Genomic DNA, 25,760 nt, shown 5'->3' with positions numbered 1-25,760 from the left:
TTTTCCAATCGGTCATGTTATCTCTTGATATGTCCAAATTATGAAAGCTTCAGTCATGCCATTTTCTCCCCAAAGAACCATTAATTTGCTTTAGAACCCTTTTCTTTGGCTGTCTTGTTATGAGTTATGGCTATGTTCCAGAAGCATTCTCTCCTGACATTTCACCTGCATCAATGGCAGGCATCCTCAGAAGTTGTGAGGTCTATTGTAAACTAGGAAAATTGAGTTTATATATCTGTAGAATGATGTCAAGAGTGGGAGAAAGAACTTTCGTCTGTTTGAGGCAAGTGTGATTGTTGCAAATGGCCACCTTGATTAGCATTTAATGGTCTAGCAGTTTCAAGGTCTGGCTTCTTACTGCCTAGTTTCCAATAGCTCACAACCTCTGAAAATGCTTGCCATAGATGCAGGCCAAACATCAGGAGAGAATGCTTCTGGAACATAGCCAGACAGCCCGGAAAACTCACAACAAGCCAGTGATTCTGGCCGTCAAAGCCTTTGACAATACATTATTTGGCTGCCTATTGTGTCCACAGAACATGACTTTCTTCCTCTCTGCTTTCTTCCCTGTCCAGCTTTCACAATCATGGAAGAATCTGAATTTGGCATTAATTATCTATCTTTACTCTCGAGGACCTCCTCTAGTTCCTCGATAGTTTCCAATGCCAGAGATACAGCTTAATGGTGTAACATTAGAAAATGTTGACCATTTCCGCTACCTTGGCAGCCACCTCTTCACCAAAGTCAACATTGACACCGAAATACAACACCGCCTGAGATCTGCAAGTGCAGCATTTTTCCGAATAAAGCAGAGAGTGTTTGAGGACCGGGACATCCGTAGGGATACCAAGGTGCTTGTTTATAAAGCTATTGTCCTCCCAACCCTGCTTTACACCTGCGAAACATGGACTGTCTACAGACGTCACATGCCACTCCTAGAACGATTCCATCAGCGTTGCCTCTGGAAAATCCTGCAAATCTCTTGGAAAGACAAGTGGACAAACGTCAGCGTGCTGGAAGAAGCAAAGACCACCAGCATTGAAACAATGGTCCTCCGCCATTAGCTCTGCTGGCCCAGCCACGTTGTCCGGATGCCCAACCACCCTCTTCCAAAGCAGTTGCTCTTGAGTTCAAAGAATGGAAAATGGAATGTTTGTGGGCAGGAAAAGAGATTTAAAGATGGGCTCAAAGCCAGCCTTAAAAACTCTGGCATAGACACTGAGAACTGGGAAGCCCTGGCCCTTGAGCGCTCCAGCTGGAGGTCAGCTGTGACCAGCAGTGTTGTAGAATTTGAAGAGGCACGAATGGAGGGCGAAAGAGAGAAATGTGCCAAGAGGAAGGCGTGTCAAGCCAAACCCAAATGAGACTGCCTTCCACCTGGAAATCAATGCCCTCACTGTGGGAAATGATGCAGATCAAGAATAGGGCTCCACAGTCACCTACGGACCCACCAGAACACTGATCCTGGAAGACTATCCTACTCGGCCAACAGGGATCATCTAAGTAAGTAACTCTCAAGGACCTCTAGTTCCTCCATAGTTGGCTTTTAAAGGTATTACATCTTAGGGGTTTTAGGCTACGTGACGCTTCCTTTGGACTCGTCCTTGTTCTGCCCAAGGAAAACTGGAGGAAGGGAAAAGTTGCAAGAGGTGTCTTTGTCTTTAAGGTACCAGAATCTTGGGAGCCACCTCTTTTCAATATTGGCCGATAGCTAAGGAGCTCCCAGTGGCACAATGTATTAAACCCTTGTACCAGCAGGGCTGCTGACCGACAGGTTGGCGGTTCAAATCCAGGGAGCGGGGTAAGCTCCCTCTGTCAGCTCCAGCTCTCCATGCGGGGACATGAGAGACGCCTCCCACAGGATGGTAAAACATCAAACATCCAGGTGTCCCCTGGGCGATGTCCTTGCAGATGAACATTTCTCTCACACCAGAAACAACTTGCAGTTTCTTAAGTTGCTCCTGACATGGAAAAAAAGCATTCTGATGGTACAGTACACAGGCAGAACTGCACCAGAATAGGCTAGTGAAACAGAATGAATACATCCACATATGTATGTATGGGTCAAGCCATATTTTTTGTTTTAGTGGAGCAACCAAAAAGGCCGTTGTACCCCAGAAAAGGAGGGAACAATGTGGTAAGAGAGATCCTGAAGGGAAGGTGGTGCCGAAGCCCCCATCTCTGAATTGCTGGGGCACAAAATGGCTTTGAAGGCCCTTTCGAGCGGCTTCCCTGAGCCTCCTTTGGAACCACGCAGGGCTTTGAGCAAACAGAAACTTCTGCTGTGCCGAGGGATTGACCCAACCCAAGGCAATAAAGACAGAGTTGCATATTTGGGTCGCTATTCACCATAAACCAGGGACATCAGAAGAGAGGACAGAGAAAGCCGGGAGTATTAGCAAAGGCCCTGTGTTTACCGCCGGGCAATGTGATCAAAGCGCTTCTGCAGAGAAAGTGACATACTTTGCGACGCTGGAAGGGTAGGTCATAGGACCAGGGTGTGGCGAAAGCATCATGGGACCTCTAATCCAGAGCCTTGATGTCAAAGGAATATATACCTAAAGTATATGTCTCTTTACTCAGGGCCAACTCTGATTCAAAGGATATACAGTCTTCCATCTGCGGAGAGACTTTGATGGAAAAGCTGAAATAAAGTTCTTAGAACCATAGAATTGGAAGAGACCTCGTGGGCCATCCAGTCCAACCCGATACTGCCAAGAAGTAGGGAAATCGCATTCAAAGCAGCCCGAACAGATGGCCATAATAATAATAATAATAATAATAATAATAATAATAATAATAATATAAAACTTTATTTATACCCCGCCACCATCTCCCCAAGGGACTTGGAGTGGCTTACATGAGGCCAAGCCCAACAACACATCAATAAACAAGAAAGCAATAAAAAAAACAACAACAACAAACAACAACAAAATTAATATAAATCACATATAAACATTATATGTCATTTATATTAATTGGCCATTCAACCTCTGTTTAAAAGCTTCTAAAGAAGGAGCCTGCATCACATTCCAGAGCAGATAGTCGCCCTTCTCTGGACATATTCAATTTTGTCAATGTCTCCCTTCAATTGTGGTGCCCTGAATTGGACACATTGCGATTCCAGGTAACGTGGTCTGACCAAGGCAGACTAGAGGGGTAGCATGACTTCCCTGCGTCTAGGCACCAGGCTCCTATTGATGCAGACCAAATTCACATTGGCTTTGTAGCTGCCGCATGCCATTTTTGGTTCATGTTCACCTTCCTCCCCACGAGGACTCCAAGATCTTTTTCACACTTACTGCTGTTGAGCCAGGAATTGTCCCCGATTCTGTATCTTTGCATTTCCTTTTTTCTGCCCTTTTTTCTCTTGCATTTGTCCCTATTTAACTTCATTTTGTTGGTTTTATTTATTTATTTACTGCACTTGTAGACCGCCGTTCTCAGCCCTAGGGCAACTCATGGCGGTGTACAACATATATAAAAAAAACAATTTACAATAAGGCAATTACACAAACAAAAATAGCAACATCACTATTAATAATACAATTACACTAAATCATTCGCGACGTCTCATCATAGAATCACAATCCAATCTCGTTTTCCATATTCCGTTCCAATCATCATTGCCAATTGTTGTAGCACTTAGTCAAACGCCTTCTCAAACAACCACGTCTTTAGTCTCTTGCGGAATGTCATAAGGGAGGGCGCCTGTCTGATGTCTACAGGGAGGGTTGGTCCATCTCTCTCATCTGTGAAGATCATTTTGAGTTCTGCTCCTGTCTTCTGGAGTATTGCCTCTTCCTCCCCATTTAGTCCTGTCTGCAAACTTGATGATCATAGAATCAAAGAGTTGGAAGAGACCTCATGGGCCATCCAGTCCAACCCACTGACAAGAAGCAGGAAAATTACATTCAAAGCACCTCTGAGAGATGGCCATCCAGCCTCTTATTAAAAGCCTCCACTACACTCCAGGGCAGAGAGTTCCACTGCTGAACAGCTCTCACAGTGAGGAAGTTCTTCCTAATGTTCAAATGGAATCTCCTTTCTTGTAGTTTGAAGCCATTGTTCCGTGTCCTAATCTCTAGGGCAGCAGAAAACAAGCTTGCTCCCTCCTCCTTATGACTATCTCTCTCATACTTATACATGGCTATCATGTCTCCTCTCAGCCTTCTCTTCTTCAAGTTAAACATGCCCAGCTCTTTTAGCCGCTCCTCATAGGGCTTGTTCTCCAGACCCTTGATCATTTTAGTTGCCCTCCTCTGGACACATTCCAGCCTGTCAATATCTCTCTTTAGTTGTGGTGCCCAGAATTGGACACGGTGTGATTCCAGGTGTGGTCTGACCAAGGCAGAAGGGAAACATGACACCCCTGGATCTAGACATTATACTCCTATCGATGCAGGCTAAAATCCCTTTTTTTGACATCGCATCACATTGTTGGCTCATGTTTAACTTGTCATCCACAAGGACTCCAAGATCTTTTTCACACGTACTGCTCTCGAGCCATGAGTCCCCCATTCTGTATCTTTGCCTTTCATTCATCATACCCTTTAACCCTTTCTGTAAGTCATTAATAAAGGTGTTGAACAGAACCAGGCACAGGACACAACCCTGCTTCTGGTACCCCACTCCTCACTTCCTTCCAGGTTGAAGAAGAGAAAGCATTGGGGAGAATCACCCTCTGGGTACATTCACTTAACCAATTACAGATCCACCTAACTGTAGTTTTGCCTGGCTCACATTGGATTAGTTTCCTTGCCAGAAGGTCATGGGGGACCTTGTCGAAGGCCTTACTGAAGTCAAACTAGAATTTTCTTTATAGTCATTTGAACTACTGGTTTGGATCCTGTCCTCTGGAGCAAAAGCAGAGGACAAGTCCATTCCAGCTTAAGGTCTCTTGTTGGGCGAGCGGGTTAACTAGCAAAATACCCTCCCCATAAATATACAGTCAAAAAGAACAAAAACATACAGGCCAATGTTATCTCTTCCATAGGAGGCTTTTCTTTATAGCAAAATAATATAGTTGCACTATTTACAAGAAAAGGGTTTCCATGACACAAATAAAAATCAACCTTCACACTGGAGCTTCACACACGAGGCCTTCTCATATTGAAGCTTACCTCACACAGAGGCTTCTCTCACAGACTAAGGCCTACCTCACACTGTGAGGCCTTCTCTCACAGACTGAGATCTTTCTCCACTGAGGCAAACCAACACAGAGGCCTACTAAGCTGCAGGCACGCCTGCTTATATAGAACTGCAGCTTTTGTTGAGTCTTTGCATCCATTAACTCTTTTAGTGCTTGACTCACATTTTTGTAATTAATAATCCCAAGTTAATTTTTAATATTTCTGACAAGGTCTTCCTAATGTTGAAACGGAACTTTATTTCATTCGAATCCACTGAGCCTACAAAGCAGAGAACAAGTTCATTCTAGCTTTCTCCAAATTCAGTTGTCCCAAAGCCCTACCGCTTCCCCTTTGGTTTCTCTCTCCTTCTTCCCTTTCCTCCATTTTTGTAGAAGCTCACCACTTCCCTGTCTGAGGTTCTCTGGGTCAAAGCCTTGAGGTCCGCCGTCGCCTTTTAGGCCATTGAAGCGACCCCACGATACTTCAAGGTGCAACACTTTTCCCTTTGGCGCAACACCTCCTGATCAGACGCTGACCCGAAGTGGGAACATCTCCAGGCATCAAAGGCTGGGCCTGACCCAGACGCCAACCACAAAGGCCAAGGGGGACAACTTCTGCTATTGTCCATGGGTCACATCATGCCTTCAGAAGGTGTCTACCTTCAGGAAGTACTTCAACCCAAGGCTACAGAAGTCACAGTATGTGCAGACTTCAGCCCTCCAGGTGTTTTGGACTTCAACTCCCACAATTCTTAACAGCCGATAGTGAACATCTCCAGGCATCAAAGGCTTGACCCAGACGCCAACCGCAAAGGCCAAGCGGGACACCTTCTGCTATTGCCCATAGGTCGCATCATGCCTTCATAATGTGTCTACACTGAGGAAGTACTTCAATCCAAAGGTCCAGAAGTCACAGTATGTGCAGACTTCAGCCCTCCAGGTGTTTTGGACTTCAACTCCCACAATTCCTAATAGCCGATAGTGAACATCTCCAGGCATCAAAGGCTGGGCCTGAACCAGACCCCAACCACAAAGGCCAATAGGGACACCTTCTGCTATTGTCCGTGTGTCACATCATGCCTTCAGAAGGTGTCTACATTGAGGAAGTGCTTCAACCTAAGTGTCCAGAAATAACGGCATGTACAAACTTCAGCCCTCTGGGTGTTTTGGACTTCAATGATGGAATTGAACCAAACTTGGCACACAGAACTCGCATGACCAACAGAAAATACTGGAAGGGTTTGGTGGGCATTGACCTTGAGTTTTGGAATTGTAGTTCATCCAGAGAGCACTGTGGTCTCAAACAATGATGAATCTGGACCAAACTTGGCACAAATACTCAATATACCCAAATATGACCACTAGTGGAGTTTGGGGAAAATAGACCTTGACATTTGGGAGTTGTAGTTACTGGGATTTATAGTTCACCTACAATGAAAGAGCATTCTGAACCCCACCAATGATAGAATTGGGCCAAACTTCCGACACAGAACCCCCATGACCAACAGAAAAGGCTGTGTTTTCTGATGGCCTTGGGAGACTTCTCTGATACCGCCTCGTGACCCCCCCCCCCCCCCGGGGTCCCTACCCCCAGGTTGAGGAACACTGCTATAGAGCAACTTCATGGACTCCTTGCCAGAAGTTCATTTAGGAGCTCCAAAGAGGAAGATAAAGGAAGAGGCAGCGCCAAAGTGGCGCTTCCAACATCTCAAAGTGGAAGGAAAATGGAAACGGAGTCTTCTCATGGAGACAAGCATCTTTGTTTTTAGAGGCCACAGTGCCCTCTATCTCTACGGACGCCATGAGTTGCTCAATCAACAAATATAACAACAGTGTCCAACTTGAGTCCTTTAAATCTCACTGTCGCATTTCAGCCTTCAACTCCTTATTTGCAAACCGCAAACAAGAAGCCTCCGATCTCATCCAGAAAGTAGAAGACTAGGACTTTGAACCTAGATGAGATCCTCAAATGTGAACTCATATCACTAAACACCAAGGCCAGGATCAACCAGGCCCCTCATAGTCCTGATTTCTGTGTACGGTCATGAATGCTGGAGAGAGAAGATGCAAGCAGATAGGAAGACAAACCCTTTCAGAATGGGGAGGGGGTTCTGGGAGCTGTAGTCCTAGCCCCACAACAGTGCAAAAACAAAGGGGAAATATGGAGGAACGCTTGGAGAAGGTGAGAGTTAGTGCTTGACACTCACAGAAGCTGCTTTGCAGGCAGAGAAAGCCAACACTGAACAAGCGAGGAGGAAGAGGAGGCCCGCATGCAAAAGGCAGCCCAGGGTTAAGCCTGGCAGAGGAGAGAAGACACAAAACAGACACAAAGGCAGTCTTAAGTGGGATGAGGGCCATTTTGAAAAAGGACAAATGCAAAACCAGGGCACTGGAAACTTTAGTCTGCATGAGGAGGGTCCACTTCAGTGCTGACCACAGGAAACCATTCTGGTACAAACCTTCCCATTGGGAAACCAGCCATCATTTATTTATTTACTTACTTACTGTATTTTTACCTCTAATTCACCCCAAAAGGGGCTCAAAGCGGCTTCCAAATTGGCAATAATTCAATGCCATACACACATAGCATATAAATACAATAGACACATACATTACAATAAATACAAATGAAAAACCATCAATACATTAAATACATTAAAATCAACTATTAAAACCACACAAAATCCAAGTCAAACAAAATGCACACCTCTAGTAAATAGTTGTACATAGGCAACTCCTTAAAAAGTCTGGATGAAAGCCAGAGCTCAAGTGTGCTTATTAAAGCAGTGAGCAGCAAACAAGGTCAGAGACTGCATTGTAAATCTCTGCTTACTACAGATAAAGACTCTGCTGTTTGGTTTGATCTCATTGCTTGCCCTGAGACAAAAAGCAAAGGGAGGATGTGAGAAAAGTAATTAATTCACACATCTACCCAGGGAATGTTTTGTTTATTTTCCCCAACAATGTGTTTCTCTTTCTTTCTGGCCCCAAAAAAAACCCCTTTTATCTATCTATTTATTTATTTATTTATTTAGCTGTGGTATTTGTATACCACTCCTCTCAACCCCAACAGGGACTCAGGGTGGTTCACAGTGTTGGCAACAATTCAATGCTATCGATAAAAAACAGTACAAAACATCAAAATTGACCCTTCCCTGATAAAACATTAAACATTATAAAACACATCACATAAAATAACATCACATATCACACAATCTAATCGGATTGTCTCTATCCAATTGGACACTAGGAGCGAGGTGATCCTTCAATAGGTTTATTTGACCAAGTCACCCTGCTGGGTAGAGCAACAAAAGAAAAGTGCCACACCAAAGCTTAAGACTATAGGTGCATCAACACTGTAGAATGTAAAGCAAAGGTTTATGTTCTATCAATGGGTTTGTGGATTGAGTATTATTTTAATGACTGTTATGATAATTTGGTTATAATTAATTACTATTGTTTTAACTCTCTATGTATTTATGGTTTTATACTGTGTTATTGATTTGTGGCATCGAATTGCTGCCATTGTTAGCGGCTCTGAGTCGTCGTCGTCCCCGTGGGGGGGGGGGGGTTGAGAAGGGTGGAGTAAAAATGCTGCAAATAAATAAATAAATAAAATACAGGGTTAGTCAAAATGAATAGGCCAATAATGGTTACAGTAAACATACATTCGGGTACAATTAATTTTCTTATTGGCCTATTCATTTTGACTAACCCTGTATTATAATTACAGAATTATCACAGTTCAATGCCTCTTTAATTGCCCTGGTTCAATGCTATGGGATGCTGGGAGTTGTCGTTTTAGAAAAACCTTTCACCAAGGGATGCTGGGACCTCACCAGCCTCCATAGCAATGAGACAATGAAGGTTAAGGTTGTGCCAAACTGCATCAATTCTACAGTGTAGATGCACCCACCATAAAAAATAGTGGGCAAACCTATTTCCTATCTTCCTTTCCAGTTAAAACTAGCATGCCTTCCTAATCGGTATAGCTGCTAGCTTTTCTCTCTGTGTCTAAGTGGAATATGTTGAGGAAGTCAAAGGGAGAAAACTTTTTTTCTGCTGCCCTGGAGACTAGGACGCAGAACAATGGCTTCAAACTACAAGAAAGGAGATTCTATCTGAACATTAGGAAGAACTTCCTGACTGTGAGAGCTGTTCAGCAGTGGAACTCTTTGCCCCAGAGTGTGGTAGAACAGGTAAACAGGTACACTGGGCGGTTCCGGCCCAGTTTACCTGTCCGAACGTATTCTCCCCTATGAACCATCAAGGACATTAAGATCTTCCGGAGAGGTCCTGCTCTCAGTCCCACCACCTTCGCAAGCGCATTTGGTGGGAACAAGAGACAGGGCCTTCTCTGTGGTGGCCCCTCGGCTATGGAACTCTCCTCAGCGAGATTAGATCTGCCCCCTCCCTCTTGTCCTTCAGGAGGCTAGTGAAATCCTGGTTATGGAACGAAACATTCCCAGAATAATGGCTGAGACTGGTTACAGACCAAAGTGAATGACCACATATGCGGACTGAGTTGAATATGATTTTACCTTGGCGATTTGGTATATATGTATTTTATCTATATGTATTTTAATCTTGCATTGTTGTACGATGTTTTAACTTGTATTAGTAGCATTGAATCCTTGCTGTAAGCTGGTCTGAGTCCCTCTACGGAGGTGAGAAGATCGAGAAATAAAAGTGTTAAATAATACATAAATAAATAAATAAATAAGTAAGTAAAAGCTCCTTTTTTGGAAGCTTTTAAACAGAGGTTGGATGGCCATCTGTTGGGAGTGCTTTGAATGCAATTTTCCTGCTTCTTTCAGGGGGTTGGACTGGATGGCCTATGAGGTCTCTTCCAACTCTATGACTCTGTGATTCCATGTTGCCAGGGAAGCTGGATGGTCATCTGTCGGGAGGGATTTGATGGTGTTTTCCTTTATGGCAGAAGGGGGTTGGACTGGATAGCCCCTGGAGGTCCCTTCCAATTTTATCAGTCCGTGATCCTAAGTCTTTTCTGGAGCAAATGGCGGATTATAAGGAGTTGTAATAGACAATTACAGCTCCAATTACAGCTCCATTACATGCCATTGCGTGACCTGTGAAAGCCTCTTCTCAGATAGAGAGACAGCCATTGTTTCAGAAAAGAGAACACAAAAGCACATGATGTGGAGTAAAAAGGGATTGGGGCCTCTTCTCTTGCAAAAGAACCTTTCTCTGACTTATTTTAGTATCTTTAAAAGAGAACAAACTGGGGAAGGGGAGACATAGAAAGGCACTGGAAGCCCACTCAGCCCCCCTGCATTCAAGAAACAAGGGGCAAAACCGGCCCTGCTTCACTAGCCTCCTCACAGACACATATCTATTTATGAGTTCCCCTCTCCCTGCGAAACTCTCCGTCTGGGAGGCTTTACACATGAAACTGCAGCCTGTGTGTTTGCAGGAACAACAAGGGGCCAAGGCTGTTTGGAGGGCCATAAATCACAGAAAGGTATGGCCACAGATTCCTAAGAGGCTGGTATTGCCTTTGCACAAGGCTCTGCAGGATGGACTCCGGAGGGAGGCCATAGGGGATTGACCAGAGCCTCCATGGATAAACCAGTGATAGGGAAGGGACACTTGAACCAAGGCTGGATGGCCATCTCTTGGGAGGGCTTTGATAGTGCCTTTTTGTCTGGCACATTAGATGCTACTTACAAATCTAGTGGAATATAGACTTCCTAGGAGTCCAGCAGAGCTTTCTTCTTTGGAGACCTTTTAGCAGTGGCTGGATGGCTATCTGTCCAGAGAGTTTTGATGGCAGAAAGGGATTGGATAGTCTTTGGGGTCCCTTCCAACTCTAGAAGAATGCAGACCTCCAAAAAGCCTAGTGGAGTCTCCTTCTCTGGAAGTTTAAGCAGAGGCTAGTTAGCCATCTTTTGGGAGAGATCAAATTGTGTCTTCCTTTATGGCAGAGGGGGCTAGGACTAGATAGCCATTATGGGGTGTATTCCAACTCTTTTGGAATGTAACTTCCCAAGAATCCAATGGAGTCTCCTTCTCTGGATGTCCATCTGTTGGGAGGGCTTTGATTGTGTCTTTTTATCTGGCAGAAGCAGGTCAGGTTACATGCCACTTCCAACTCTAGTGGAATATAATTTTCTAGTAGTCCAGCAGAGCTTCGTTCTCTGGAGGCCTTTTAGCAGTTGCTGGACAGCCATCTGTCGGGAGGGTTTTTGATGGTGCTTTCCTATCTGGCAGAAAAGGATTGGATAGCCTTTGGGGTCCCTTCCAACTCTAGAAGAATGCAGACCTCCTAAAAGCCTAGTGGGGTCTCGTTCTTTGGAAGTCTAAGCAGAGGCTGGATGGCCATCTGTCGGGAGGGTTTTGATGGTGCCTTCCAATCTTGCAGAAAGGGATTGGGTAGCCTTTGGGGTCCCTTCCAACTCTAGAAGAATGCAGACCTTCTAAAAGCCTAGTGGGGTCTCCTTCTCTGGAAGTCAAAGCAGAGGCTGGATGGCCATCTTTTGGGAGAGATCATATTGTGTCTTCCTTTATGGCAGAGGGGGCTAGGACTAGATGGTCTTTATGGGGTGTATTCCAACAGTTTTGGAATGTAACTTCCTAAAAGTCTAATGGAGTCTCCTTCTCTGGAAGTCTTTAATTAGAGGCTGGATGTCCATCTGTCAGGAAGGCTTTGATGGTATTGTCTGGACTAGATGGCCTCTGGAGTCCCTTCCAGTTCTTGGACTCTATAATATTGGGTCGCTAGATAATTCACTCTAGGGTCTCGTCCCAACTCTTCTATGATTCTGCCTCTCAAGGGAGAGAGTCCAAAGGCCCTGGCTCCAAGCCTTTGTTGACATGAAACTGGGGAAGAAGACAATACCTCAAGCCCCGCAGGGAAAAATGTTTTAATCCTCCTCCAACATTTGTCAACGACTGATCCGATCCGCCAGGCATCTGGGCAGCGCAGCACACCAGTCTGTTGATTCGGGCAGACAAAGGCGCCTTCCCCAAAAAACGTGGGAAAGTGCGCCCGCCAAGACATTACGATTACCCACGGTTCACCTGGCGCTGGGATCACTGGGCTGCACTGGTTTCCCCAGTCTCTTAGAGCTTGGAAGGGTTCCGTTCCTGCTCAAAGGCTCACCCCAGAGGCACAAAAGAGTTTCCCCTGCCTTTGGATTCACTCCAGTTGCCCTAATCCAGCCTTGGCGTTTGTGGTTTTGAATGATTTACAGCTTTGACGCCTTTGGTAGCTCATTTACCTGTTTACATTATTTTAGATGCACTTTGCTTTTGCATGCATTCAGACCAGCAGTGTCCAACCTGTGGCCCTCCAGGTGTTTTGGACTCCATGACATCTCCTCAGAGTCCACATTTTGCACTCCAATCCCATTGGGGGAAAAGGCCTCCCTGAAATTGCTAGGAAATTGTCGAACACACAAGGAAGTATTTGGGAGCAAATTGTAAACACCAAATTGCATTGTCAGTCTTTCATGGTGGGAATCACTGGGTTGTTGTGAGTTTTCTGGGCTGTATGGCCATGTTCCAGAAGCATTCTCTCCTGACGTTTGGCCTGCATCTATGGCAGACATCCTTAGAGGTTGTGAGGTCTGTTGGAAATTAGGTTTATACATCTGTGGAATGTCCAGAGTGAGAGAAAGAACGCTTGTCTGTTTGAGGTAGGTATGAATGTTTCAATTGGCCATCTTGATTAGTATTTAATGGCATAGCAGTTTCAAACAGACAAGAGTTCTTTCTCCCACCCTGGACATTCCACAGATATATAAACCCCATTTTCCTAGTTTCCAACAGAACTCATGTGATCGGAGGAGCCCCCCCCCCCCCTTCAAAATCAGGGAATTCATAGTTTTGCCAAGGACACCAGGCTATATTGATCCCATAATCCCCTATTTCTCCTCCTGTTTTTATGAATGGACTCCGACTACTCAGTGTTCCCCTGAACTTCCGTGCACCCCCCATGAACTCCTATGAACTTTCATGAACTTTATAGGAACTTTTATAAACTCTTGTCAAACTTTATGAACTTTTATGGACTTTGGGGGGGGGGGGTTGACGTGACTTCCCCTTAGACCCTGCATGATTCCTCCTTTTCCTATGAACTCTGTGTATGCTCCCTTGCCCCATTCCTCATTCCCTATATGTATGTATGTATATATAAGAAAATATGAAGGAAAGCAACCTTTTTCATGAACCAGCAACTCATGGCTCTTGGGGTTTCCTAATTTCCTGAGCCAGTAATTCCCCAACAAAGGACCCCACCAGATCCATTTGCATGGACAACAGATAAATGACTCTATCTATCTGGACCTCGGAGGGCTGATAGCCAGGCCATCCAGAACAATAAGGTCTATGGACATACTGGATCACCCAACATAAAGGGCATTTCTCTATCGGCGAGGTACCGGGGATTTTGTCACTGCCTCCCTACTGTCTCACATCCTGATCCAAAACCAAGTATCTGCTTCAACAATGAACTTCATATTGCAGCAAGGAAAAAAGAGGGACTTGGCCTCTCGGGGGCCAGACAAAGATGTTATTTTAAAGGAATCAAACAATAACCTAGGCCAGGCTTGAGAGCCTAAAGCCCCGGCCATTCTTAATCCTGTGAACTAGACATTTCTTCATTGTTTCCCTGTTGCCCACCTCCCTTCCACCTCATTGGCTGGGTGGCCAAAAGCAGGGCCAGAGCCCTCATTGGGTCTCCTCCTGGCTTGCTGATGTCACAGCCAGTCATAACAAAGCCAGCTCAGAGGTGCGGGGGGTGGGCATGGGAACCTTTGAATCTGAAGGCTATATATAATGTATAACCCGGTGGGTTATGTCAATTTTGTTGGCAGGCTACTGCAATCGTCATCCTTTCCAGCTGGGATGAAATAAAACCTTGGTGCTTTCTCTTCAACTTGGTGAGATTTATTCTGGAATACTGGCTTCTTTTCTCACTAGGCGAGCCACAATGGCTTGGATCTCTCTATCCACAGCCACTCTAAATTGTTCGACAACACTCACAACCTCTGAAGATGCCTGCTATAGATGGAGGCGAAACATCAGAACAGAATGCTTTTGGAACATGGCCATACAGCCTGGAAAACTCTCCAAATTCAGTTTAATTCAGTTTGTTTGCAGCCAATGGGATCTTCCCTGCTCCTGAGTAACAGCAAGATAATCGCGGCCTTCATGCCCTTTTCCCAGATGCCTCCATCTTACTGTAGTCAGAGGTGATCCCCCCCCCCCCCCCACCAAAATAAAAGATAGTTCATAATCAGGGAATTCATAGTTTTGCCAAGGACACCAGGCTGGAATGTTATAGTAAGAGTTAAGTTTTGGCCAATCTGCAGAAGGACTAACAACCACAACAAGGACCCATCTCTTCCCAACCCTGCATGCCCCCTAATCCTTTTATGAAGCCCTGTATATGCTCCATGTCCCCAATAATTTCATATATGTATGTATAAAACATGGGGCAAGGTGACCTTTTTATAAACTCTGGCCAGTGCTTCCTGACTCAGGTGCCACAAGATGCCCTGGGTCTGCATTTTGTTGAATGGACTCTCAAGCATTTCACAATATAGACAATAGGTTGATGGCCCCTTTTCTTAAGCCTCAGAGGATCAGGCCACTTAAGAATTGGGTAACCTTTTGGACACACTGATCACTCTTCACAAAGGACATTTCCCCACTCACGAGGAGAAGGGGTTGTTATTCATTTATTTATTTACTAACTGTTCCCTGCCACACGTTGCTGTGGCCCAATCTGTGTATATGTGTTTTGTGTGTGTATATGAGTGTGTGTATGTGTGTATATATGTGTGTTTGTGTATATATGTGGTTTTGCGCATGCGTTGTAATGTAATTTTTGGTTTTGGGGGTTTTAAGTCTCTTCTGCTATGTTTTTCAGTTGTTTTTTTTTTTTTTGTCGTGTCAGGAGCGACTTGAGAAACTTCAAGTCGCTTCTGGTGTGAGAGAATTGGCCATCTGCAAGGATGTTGCCCAGGGGACGCCTGGATGATTTGATGTTTTTATCATCCTTGTGGGAGGCTTTCTCATGTCCCCGCATGAGGAGCTGGAGCCGATAGGGGGAACTCATCCGCCTCTCCCCGGATTCGAACCTGTGACCTGTCAGTCTTCAGTCGTGGCAGCACAGGGGTTTAACCCACTGCGCCACCAGGGGCTCCAGTGTTTATATGAGTGATGGTCACTCATTGGCCTGATAGGTGTATTGTGTCCAAATTTGGTGTCAATTCTTCCAGTAGTTTTTGAGTTACGTTAATCCCACAAACGAACATTACATTTTTATTTATATAAGACTAGCCGTCCCCTGGCCTGTGTTGCTGTGGCCCTGTCTGTGTATATGTGTTTTGTGTGTGAATAGGTGTGTATATGTGTGTGTATATACTTGTGTATACGTGTATATACACATATGGAAATGACTGGACTTAATATCAGGGGAAAACCTTTACCTTTACCTATGTGTATATATGTGTGTTTGTATATATATGTGTGTGTGTGTGTGTGTGTGTGTGTGTGTGTGTGTGTGTGATTTTGCGCATGCGCTGTAGCACCTTTTTGCTTTTTTGGCTTTTTAAGTCCCTTCTGTTGTGTTTTTCAGTGTTTTATGAGTGATGGTCATTCATTGGCCTGATAGGCATCTTGTGTCCAAATTTGGTGTCAATTCTTCCAGTGGTTTTTGAGTTACGTTAATCCCACAAATGAACATTACATTTTTATTTATATAGATTTACTACATTTTTATCCTGCCCTTTTCAGCCCAAAGACGACTCAGGGCGGCGTACAAACTGGCAACAATTAGATGCCAAACACACATAAACACATCATTTAAAACACGTTAAATCACATAATAAAATTCATAATAAAAACAGTTTAAAACTATAAAAAATGTTGCAGTTTCTTCAACAAGAAAAGAGGCTTACCTTGGAACTGCCTGGCTTCAAGTCATCCTGTGGAGAGAACACAAAAGAAGAGGCAAAGATAGTTAAGAAGAGCAGGCCCTTCCCAACCTGATTGCCGCCCCCCCCCCCCCCCTTGCCTCTCAGTTGCCAGAGACAAGTTAATACTCAAGGCCTTGGTCGAGACCAGACCAGGAATAACGCATTCCTCCTCTGCCTCTCAGGGTTTTGGCCCCCCAAAACTCTATATAGAGGTTGCCCTTTCTCTCGTCTTCAATGGAGAAGGAAAAGAAAGAACTTCCCTGGGAATTAACTGCTCCAGTAGACCCGCTCTAGACAATAAAAGAACCAATTTTCCAAAAAACCCCAAAAACCAAAAAACCTTCCCAACTTAAGTTGACCAAAGTCACACAAGATGCTAGACTAACCGCTATGCTGTCCTTCCAAAACACATAAGGAGACTATTTCTGAGAATGCTTTTGTGCTAAGAGAGTGGCCATTCACTGCAAGAAGGACATGTCTTTTGTAGGCATGTTTCAGCCTGTGTCTAAAATTGGGAATTGTCTAATTCTGGCTGCCTCAGAAAGAAACTTGGCAACCACCAAGATCACATGGGGAAGGTTGTCACTAAGTAGAAACTTCACATAAAATTTCCCTGGACTTGCTGGTAAGTTTCTCAGTAGCGGGCTGATTATGTGTGCTCAGGCCTGTTCATATTGATTTATTTATTTATTTACCTTACTTATATACCGCTGTTCTCAGCCCGAAGGCAACTCACAGCGGTTCACAACAATAGAAACTGCATGACAGCACAATGTGGTAGATGCATTCTACTTCCAGTTTGTTACATGGGCAGAATCTTTCATGGTATGGAGTACCTGCAAATCTCCCACACAGCCATTCAGACGAGAGCACATTGCACCTTGCTTTGAAAAATAGGCAGCGGTATTTGGCCACAGTCAAGTTCTTTAGATAATTTGCTGCATGGAAAAGCCCAACATGATGTATGGACAGGGCACAAGGGGAGCAAGATACATAAGAACGAGAGTGTAGCTCAAAAAAGACAATGTCCCACCATCTCTGTTTGATTGATTTGAGAGCCATGTCACAACCCAGATGATTTAGGAGGGATGCGGAAAGGCCGATGAAGGAGGCTTTCTTAGAATTGATCTTAAACCAACTGCTTATGTACTCATCCTGAGCAAAGTGATGAATCAAACCGGATCCTAAACTAAAACTCTGATCTTGAGTTAATATTTAAGTGCTCACCCCCAGGTTCTTATTGACAGGGGTGTTTCCCTGGATTCAAGTAATAAGACACAGAATGGGACACATCTGGGAAGCTGGAAAAGGGCTCTCAAAAACTGTATTTGCTGTTGGTCTATTTTTGATGTTAGGCCCCCAGTTCAGGTGCTGGAAGAATACTGCAGCTGGGAAGCTATCTTAGCATTAAAAACTTTAGGTGGCAATAATAATAATAATAATAATAATAATAATAATAATAATAAGCGGATGAAACCATGGATCATATCCTCAGCTGTTGCAAGAAAATTGCACAGGCGGACTACAAACAAAGACACAACCCTGTGGCCCAGATGATTCACTGGAACTTACGTCACAAGTACCACCTGCAAGCAGTAAAGAATTGGTGGGATCATAAATCTGCAAAGGTAATGGAAAATGAACACGCAAAAATACTGTGGGACTTTCGAATCCAGAATGACAAAGTTTTGGAACACAATACACCAGACATCACGATTGTGGAAAAGAAAAAAATCTGGATTATTGATGTCGCCATACCAGGTGACAGCCACACTGAGGAAAAACAACAGGAAAAACTCAGATCTCAAAATCGAACTGCAAAGGCTCTGGCATAAACCAGTACAGGTGGTCCCAGTGGTCACTGGCGCACTGGGTGCCATGCCAAAAGATCTCAGCCAGCATTTGGGAACAATAACCATTGACAAAAATCACGATCTGTCAACTGCAAAAGGCCACTTTACTTAGATCTGCACTCATCATTTGAAAATACATCACACAGTCCTAGATGCTTGGGAAGTGTTTGACTTGTGATTTTGTGATACGAAATCCAGCATATAGATCTCGTTTGCTCTGACATACTGTGCTTTTGTGTCAGTAAAATAATAATAATAATAATAATAATAATAATAATAATACAAAATCCAGCATATATATCTTGTTTCCTGTGACATACTGTATTTTTGTGTCATAATAATAATAATAATAATAATAATAATAATAATAATAGGAGCAGTGTCTCACCGGGTGAACTTCTCCTATGAGGTACTGTCTGAGCATTTCATGGGCGTCTTCAGAGTGGCCCACATCATCAAAGCTCTCCGTTGCATCCTGACCGGCTTGTTCAAGCAGAACCTCCTCTCCACCGGGATGCTGACAAGAATTGACAAAGAGCATAAGGAAAAAGCAAGAGTAGGACCCCACTTTTAGTGGCCAAGCGCAGGAGTCTTTACATATATAACCCAATAAATGCCAAGTCTTCCTGGCACAACCCTCAGCTTCCTCCTGTGAGGACTTGAGTTGATTTTTTTTTATTATTTCCTCCCGCTTTCAGTGCTGCTGCCATTGTCTGAAACCCAGCTTTCAAAAGGGTGGTGACTCTGGAGGCCAAAAGTACATTGAAACAAAAACAGCACTTAATTCACATAGAGAGTTATTTATACACAATACGACCCATATATCCACAGGGGAGATGTTCCAATGAATCACACCTTCCTAAAACCATGAACATGTCCAAACGCCATGAAATAAGCAGACTTCTGGTCCCAGCATATTGCAGAATAGCACTGGAAGAAATTCTTAGGATGCATCTATACAGTAGAATGAATTCAGTTGGACACCACTTTGACTGCCATGGGATCCTGGGAGTTGCAGTTTTGAGCCTTCTCTCCAAAGATGACTGGAGCTTCACCAAACTATAAATCCCAACATCGTATAACATTGAGAGATAAAGCAGTATATCTAGCTGCATTAATTCAATGGTGTAGATACGACCCTAATCTAACAGCCGTGGGTGTAAAACGACAATTCTCAGGATGCCATAGCAGTTAAAAGTGATACAATTCATTCTACAGCATTGATGTACTCTTTAGGGATTTGCAAGGTCCTCCAGTGCAACTCCATGTCAACTTCCAGGGAAGCAATGAACTGGAGTTGAACTACATTAATTCTACAGTATAGATCAATGTTTCTCATCCTGTGGGTCGGGATCCCTTGGGGGGGTCACAAGGGGGTGTCAGAGGGCTCACCAAAGACCACCAGAAAACACAATATTTTCTGTTAGTCATGGGGGTTCTGTGTGGAAAGTTTTGGACCCATTCTATCGTTGGTGGGGATCAAGATAGCTCTTTGAGTGTAGGTGAAGTATACATCCCAGCAACTACAACTCCCAAATGTCAAGGTCTACTTTCCCCAAACTCCACCAGTGTTCACATTTGGGCATATTGAGTATTCGTGTCAAGTTTGGTCTACATTCATCATCTAGATCCAAGAATCTGCGAAGCCCACCTCCTCCAAGATGAACTGAACCACCTCAACTGGTCTCTACAGGCCAATGGAGACTCCACCTCAGACATCAGAAGAACTGCAAGGCCAAGAACAAGCCACGAGAGTCAAGACAAAGATCCAGAGGAAAACTGTTCTTGCCATACATCAAGGGAACCACTGACTGCATTGGGAAGCTTATGAGGAAACACAACATACAAACTATCTACAGACCCACAAAGAAAATCCAACAAATGCTACGTTCAGCAAAGGACAAGAGAGATCCTCTCTTGTCTACCAGATACCATGCAGCTGTGGACAAGTCTACATAGGGACCACCAAACGCAGCAGCATTGCCCAAACACGAATCAAGGAACATGAAAGGCACTGCAGACTGCTTCAACCAGAGAAGTCAGCCATAGCAGAGCACCTGATGAACCAACCTGGACACAGCAGGTTACTTGAGAATACAGAAATGCTGAACCACTCTCACAACCACCATATCAGGCTACGCATTGAAATCCACAAGCATGTGGACAATTTCAACAGAAAGGAGGAAACCATGAAAATGAACAAAATCTGGCTACCAGTATTTTTAAAAAAGTCTAAAATTATAACAGTAAAACAACACTCAAATACAGGGCAACTCCAGAGAGGAAACAATCAGGGAGAGCTAATTACTTCTTAACAAAATATTCCCTAGGCATTAACAAGCCACACCAAAAAACTGCCAGCCCATCAAATGTTAATCAAGGTGGCTAACGGAAACATTCACACCTACCTCCAACAGACAAGAGTTCTTTCTCCCACCCTGGACATTCCACAGATATATAAAGCCAATTTTCCTAGTTCCAACAGACCTCACAACCTCTGAGGATGCTTGCCATAGATGCAGGCGAAATGTCAGGAGAGAATGCTTCTAGAGCATGGCCATATAGCCCAAAAAACCTACAACAACCCAGTGATTCCAGCCATGGAAGCCTTCGACAATACATAGATCAATCATTGCTTGAGTCCACAGTGCTCTCTGGAGGTCAATGCCCACCAAACCCTTCCAGTATTTTCTGTTAGTCATGGGAGTTCTGTGTGCCAAGTTTGGTTCAATTTAATCGTTGGTGGAGTTCAGAATGCTGAACTATAAATCCCAACAATTACAATTCCCAAGTGACAAAATCAATCCCTCCCAACCCCACCAGTATCCAAATGTGGGTGCTTCTAGGGAAGCAATTAAGTGGTGGACCTAGCAAATTCCTAAAGAAACAATTCCCCTCCATCCTGGAAGGAGTAAGTGGAATAGTGGATACGGGGGCTGTATAGAAGATTCAGAAGTCACACTCTCCTTTTTGTAATATTATAAAAGTGTGTCTGGAGACAGACCGACAGCACATGTTGCTGTTGGTCGTGTGACCCTGGTAGAGACAGTATCAGGGCACAAGATCATCCTAGCAAGGGAGACTGTTGACGGCAATGAATGACGTTGGGCTCCATGTCCCCAGGTTGTCAAGTCCACTGTCTTTCGTGGGGTCAGAAGGGGCAAAGCTGGGAAAACAGGCCCAGACAAGCCCTCAAGGGGCCCCGAGGTAAGGTAGGCTCTGTAGGCAGGTGAGGGGGCCACCCCCCATTGACGTCAACCGGCTTCCCCCTCTGGCAGGCCTCACATTTCTCCCCAGAAAGACAACAAAGGGCAAGGCAAGGCAACGGCTTCAGCTAAGCCCCCAGCAATTGACTTTGTCCTCTCTCTTTGTGGTTAGACTTCAAAGTGAAGAACAGACCACACATATATATAGGCTGACACAAATCCCGTCTGCCTTTCTGGGAGAGGAGAACACACAACAGCCCTGTTGCTCAAGTGACTTTCATCAGCATCGGGTCCCTTTGCTTTCATTCCTTAGTATGATGTTTCTCAACCTTCCTAATGCTGCAACCCCTCATGTTGTGTTGACCCCCAACCATAAAATTATTTTTGTTGCGACTTCATAACTGTCATTTAGCTACTGTTATGAATCGTAATGTAAATATCTGATATGCAGGATGTATTTTCATTCACTGGACCAAATTTGGCACAAATACCCGATACGCCCAAATTTGAATACTGGTGGCGTTTGGGGAGGGATTGATTTTGTCATTTGGGAGTTGTAGTTGCTGGGATGTATAGTTCACCTACAATCAAAGACCATTTTGAACTCCACCAATGATGAAATTGACACAAACTTGGCACACAGAACTCCCATGACCAATAGAAAATACTGGAAGGGTTTGGTGGTCATTGACCTTGAGTTTTGGAGTTGTAGTTCACCTACATTCAGAGAGCACTGTGGACTCAAACAATGATGGATCTGGACCAAACTTGGTGCCAATACTCAATATGCGCAAATGTGAACACTGGTGGAGTTTGCGGAAAATAGACCTTGATATTTGGGAGTTGTAATTGCTGGGATTTACCGTTCACCTACAATCAAAGAACATTCTGAACCCCACCAACGATAGAATTGGGTCAAACTTCCCACACAGAATCCCCATACCTTGAAGGGACTCGCTGACGCAAGCCTCCCTCCAGCCTTGCCCGCTCTCCCTTGCCCGCACATGCACACCACGCTACCATGCACTGAGCACGCCTGCTCTCCCCTCCCCGCCTGGAGTCTCAGAAACAGCCCTTCCCTTTGCTGAGAGGCCGGCCAATCACAGCGGTGGAAGGCTTTTGTAGGGAGGATTTGCAGTCAGGTTCCAAAAAGGAAGAGAAGGGCAGGTGGAGAGATCTTCAGACTTCTCTGCCAAAGGGGTTTCTAAGACCATCAAAAATATGTGTTTTTGGATGGTCTTTGGTGACCTCTCTGAAACCCAACCCCAGGTTGAGAAATGCTGTCTTAGTAGGTTCTCATCTGCAAAGAAAAGGGACATTCTTCTTTGTGTTGATAGGTATTATGTTAAAAGGTAGTAAGATTAGACCAAAATGGGAAAAGCTGTTCAGCAGTGGAACTCTCTGCCTTGGATTGTGGTGGGGGCTCCTTGCTTGGAGACTTTTAAACAGACGCTGGATGGCCATCTATTGGCAGTACCTTGACTGTGCATTTTCTGCATAGCATGGGGTAGACTAGATGGCCCATGAGATCTCTTCCAACTCTATCATTCTATGATATTGGGATGGGATACAAAAAATAAAATTGCAAGAACTGAACTTGAGTCAAAATGCTCAAATTATTTGTAGTTATATACTCGGTTACGAATTAAACTCTGCTATATTTTCCCCAATTTTCAAGCAAAGAATAGAAGGCCACAAGCCAAGCAATACTGGAACAGGAAAACTTCAAAATGCTCTTTGCTGGGCTCATGTTAGTCAATAATTCAGTTATAAAGGACTGCAGAAATATTGTTATTGTTGTTATTATTTTTGTCACAATTTCCTCTCTGAAAGGAAACTCAAAGCAACTACTTGTTTACTCTGCAGCCTAAGGGGCATCTACACTGTTGAAATTATTATTAGATTATTATTATTATTATTATTATTATTATTATTATTATTAGTTTTTTATTACTTATATCCCTCTTTATATTGTCAAAGGCTTTCATGGCTGGAATCACTAGGTATTAAAACGTATAAAACACTGCAATCACTATGTTGTTGAAGGCTTTCATGGCTGGAATCACTGGGTTGTTGTGTGTTTTGGGGCTGTCTCACCATGTTCCAGAAGCATTCTCTCCTGATGTTTCGCCTGCATCTATGGCAGGTATCCTCAAAGGTTGTGAGGTCTGTTGGAAACTAGGAAAGTGGGGTTTATATATCTGTGGAATGTCCAGAGTGGGAGAAAGAACTCTTGTCTGTTGGAGGTAGGTGTGAATGTAGCAACTGGCCACCTTGATTAGTCAAAGGCTTTCATAGTCAGAATCATTGGGTTGTTGTAGGACCTCACAACCTCTGAGGATGCCTGCCATAGATGCAGGCGAAACGTCAGGAGAGAATGCTTCTAAAACATGGCCATACAGCCCGAAAAACATATAACAACATACCATAATTAGAATTTAATGGCCTAGCAGTTTTCAAGGTCTGGCTTCTTATTGCATGGGGGAATCCTTCATTGGGAGGTGATTAGCTGGTCCTGATTGTTTCTTGGCTGGAATTCCCCCGTTTTTTAGTGTTGTTCTGTATTTACTGTTACGCAAGGGTTCTTCCTCCCACCTTGGACATTCCACGGATATATAAACCCCATTTTCCTAGTTTCCAACAGACCTCACAGCCTCTGAGGATACCTGCCATAGATGCAGGTGAAACGTCAGGAGAGAATGCTTCTGGAATATGGCCAGTCTGCCTGGAAAAGACACAACAATCGCTCTTTTTCTCCCTTAATTTAGGGCAATACACACCAAATATACCAGTCAATTTGACTCCATTTGTGACTGCCATGCCTCAATGCTATGGAAGCCTGGGATTTGTAGTTTGATGAGGTCCAGCGTGCTCTAGGACAATTGACAGCTAAAGGCCTTGCAAAACTACAACTCTCATGATCCCATAGCACTGAGTATGGCAGGTATAGTGGTGCCAAAGTACATCAATTCTACAGTGTCGACCAGGCATGGGCAAACTTGGGCCCTCCAGGTGTTTTGGACTTCAACTCCCACAATTCCTAACAGCCTACCGGCTGTTAGGAATTGTGGGAGTTGAAGTCCAAAACACCTGGAGGGCCCAAGTTTGCTCATGCCTGGTGTAGACGCAGCCCCAGAAGAATACCGGTATTTCAGATACTCCTTTCTAATCAGAGTTGTTTGCAACATTCGTTATGAACCTACTTTGTGGATCCTATTCATCATCATCCTCACTAAAAGAAGGACATCATGTGTCTTCATACCATCGAAGTACAAGGGTTACCAATATGACAATGTTTTCGGCTCTAGACCAAAGTATTATTGTTTGCTCAGACCTTTAAAGTGTGGTCCGGTCACCGAGTCCCTCTTGATTTATTATTATTTACAGATTTCTCTGTCGCATTATGGCAGTTCTGTTTTATTGTGGTGTATATTTGAGCTGTATATCTGGTTGTATACCAGGACAAAGGGCACTCCAAATAGATTGTCTTTCAAGGGCTAATATAAAGGAAAGGCGTCTTAGGAAATCATTGCGAATCTTTCCGGAGCAGCCAGGTCTCCTTCATTCCAAGGCGCCTCTGCCGCCCGAGAGTCCAATGTCTTCACTTCCATTGCATCACACTATAAACAAAACTGGTTTTAAGTAGTCACCCATCGACATACAAACAGACCAGCAATCAACTGGCTTGCAAAACTCTGACCAAATGGCCTCTAAACTGTTGAGCCACTTGAATGATTCTGCACTTGTGGAACTAATGCAGTGTGACACCACTTTAACTGCCCCATCTTTGGTCAAAAAAGGCCTTGGAAAATTCAGGCTGCGTCTACGTTGCAATATAATCCAGTTCAAAACAAACAATCTGGATATGGCAATATAAATAAGGCCTCAGTGACAACCCTGTCCCATTAAATAAATTAAGAAAAAAAGGGGGGGGGGGGGAATACACCATTTAAATAGTTGGCCATCAAGACTAATAATAATAATAATAATAATAATAATAATAATCTTTATTTATACCCCGCCACTATCTCCCCAATGGATATTCGGAGCGGCTTACATGAGGCCAAGCCCGGACAACGTTACAGCAAAATAAAACCAGAACATAAACAAGCAACATCATCAGAATTTCATAGAAAAAAAGTATAAACACAGTAACAAATAACATTCTAATAAACACAATCACTAAAAGAGTTTTGTATACACAAAACATATATACTGGTACATCTAGTCAGGGGGTGCTGTGGTTTTAATATTTGCATATATTTCGATGGATTTTAACTGTGATTTTTAAGTGCTGTTTTTGTTTAATTATGTTTTAATATTTGCATCTTTGTATATTTTGATGAAGCATTCTCTCCTGACATTTCCCCCACATCTATAGCAGGCATCGTCAGAGGTTGTGAGGCCTGTTGGAAACTAGGAAAATGGGGTTTATATCTGTGTGGGATGTCCAGGGTCGGAGAAGGAACTCTTGTCTGTTGGAGGCAAGTGTGAATGTTGCAACTAACCAGCTTGATTAGCATTGAATAGCCTGCTAGCTTCAAAGCCCTTCCACAAACAGCAGTATCACCTTTCGTCCATGTCCCAGCATTATTTCCAATTTTAACTCTACATTTGGCCTTCC

General features: G+C 43.9%; 1 protein-coding gene across 1 annotated transcript in view; it reads right to left on the bottom strand.

The window, feature by feature from the left end:
* Positions 1–25,760, bottom strand: part of CYB5B (cytochrome b5 type B) — a 30,854-nt gene that overhangs the window by 2,465 nt on the left and 2,629 nt on the right. Inside the window, exons 2-3 of the mRNA XM_060788106.2 lie at positions 18,319–18,447; positions 16,060–16,086 (exon numbers count right to left, since the gene is read on the bottom strand). Coding sequence (XP_060644089.2) covers positions 16,060–16,086; positions 18,319–18,447 — 156 coding nt within the window. The remainder of the gene's footprint in view (positions 1–16,059; positions 16,087–18,318; positions 18,448–25,760) is intronic.

This window comes from Anolis sagrei, chromosome 8 (assembly GCF_037176765.1).
Source record: "Anolis sagrei isolate rAnoSag1 chromosome 8, rAnoSag1.mat, whole genome shotgun sequence".
Lineage (NCBI taxonomy): Eukaryota > Metazoa > Chordata > Lepidosauria > Squamata > Dactyloidae > Anolis > Anolis sagrei.
This window is presented reverse-complemented; position numbering and strand designations above follow the sequence as displayed.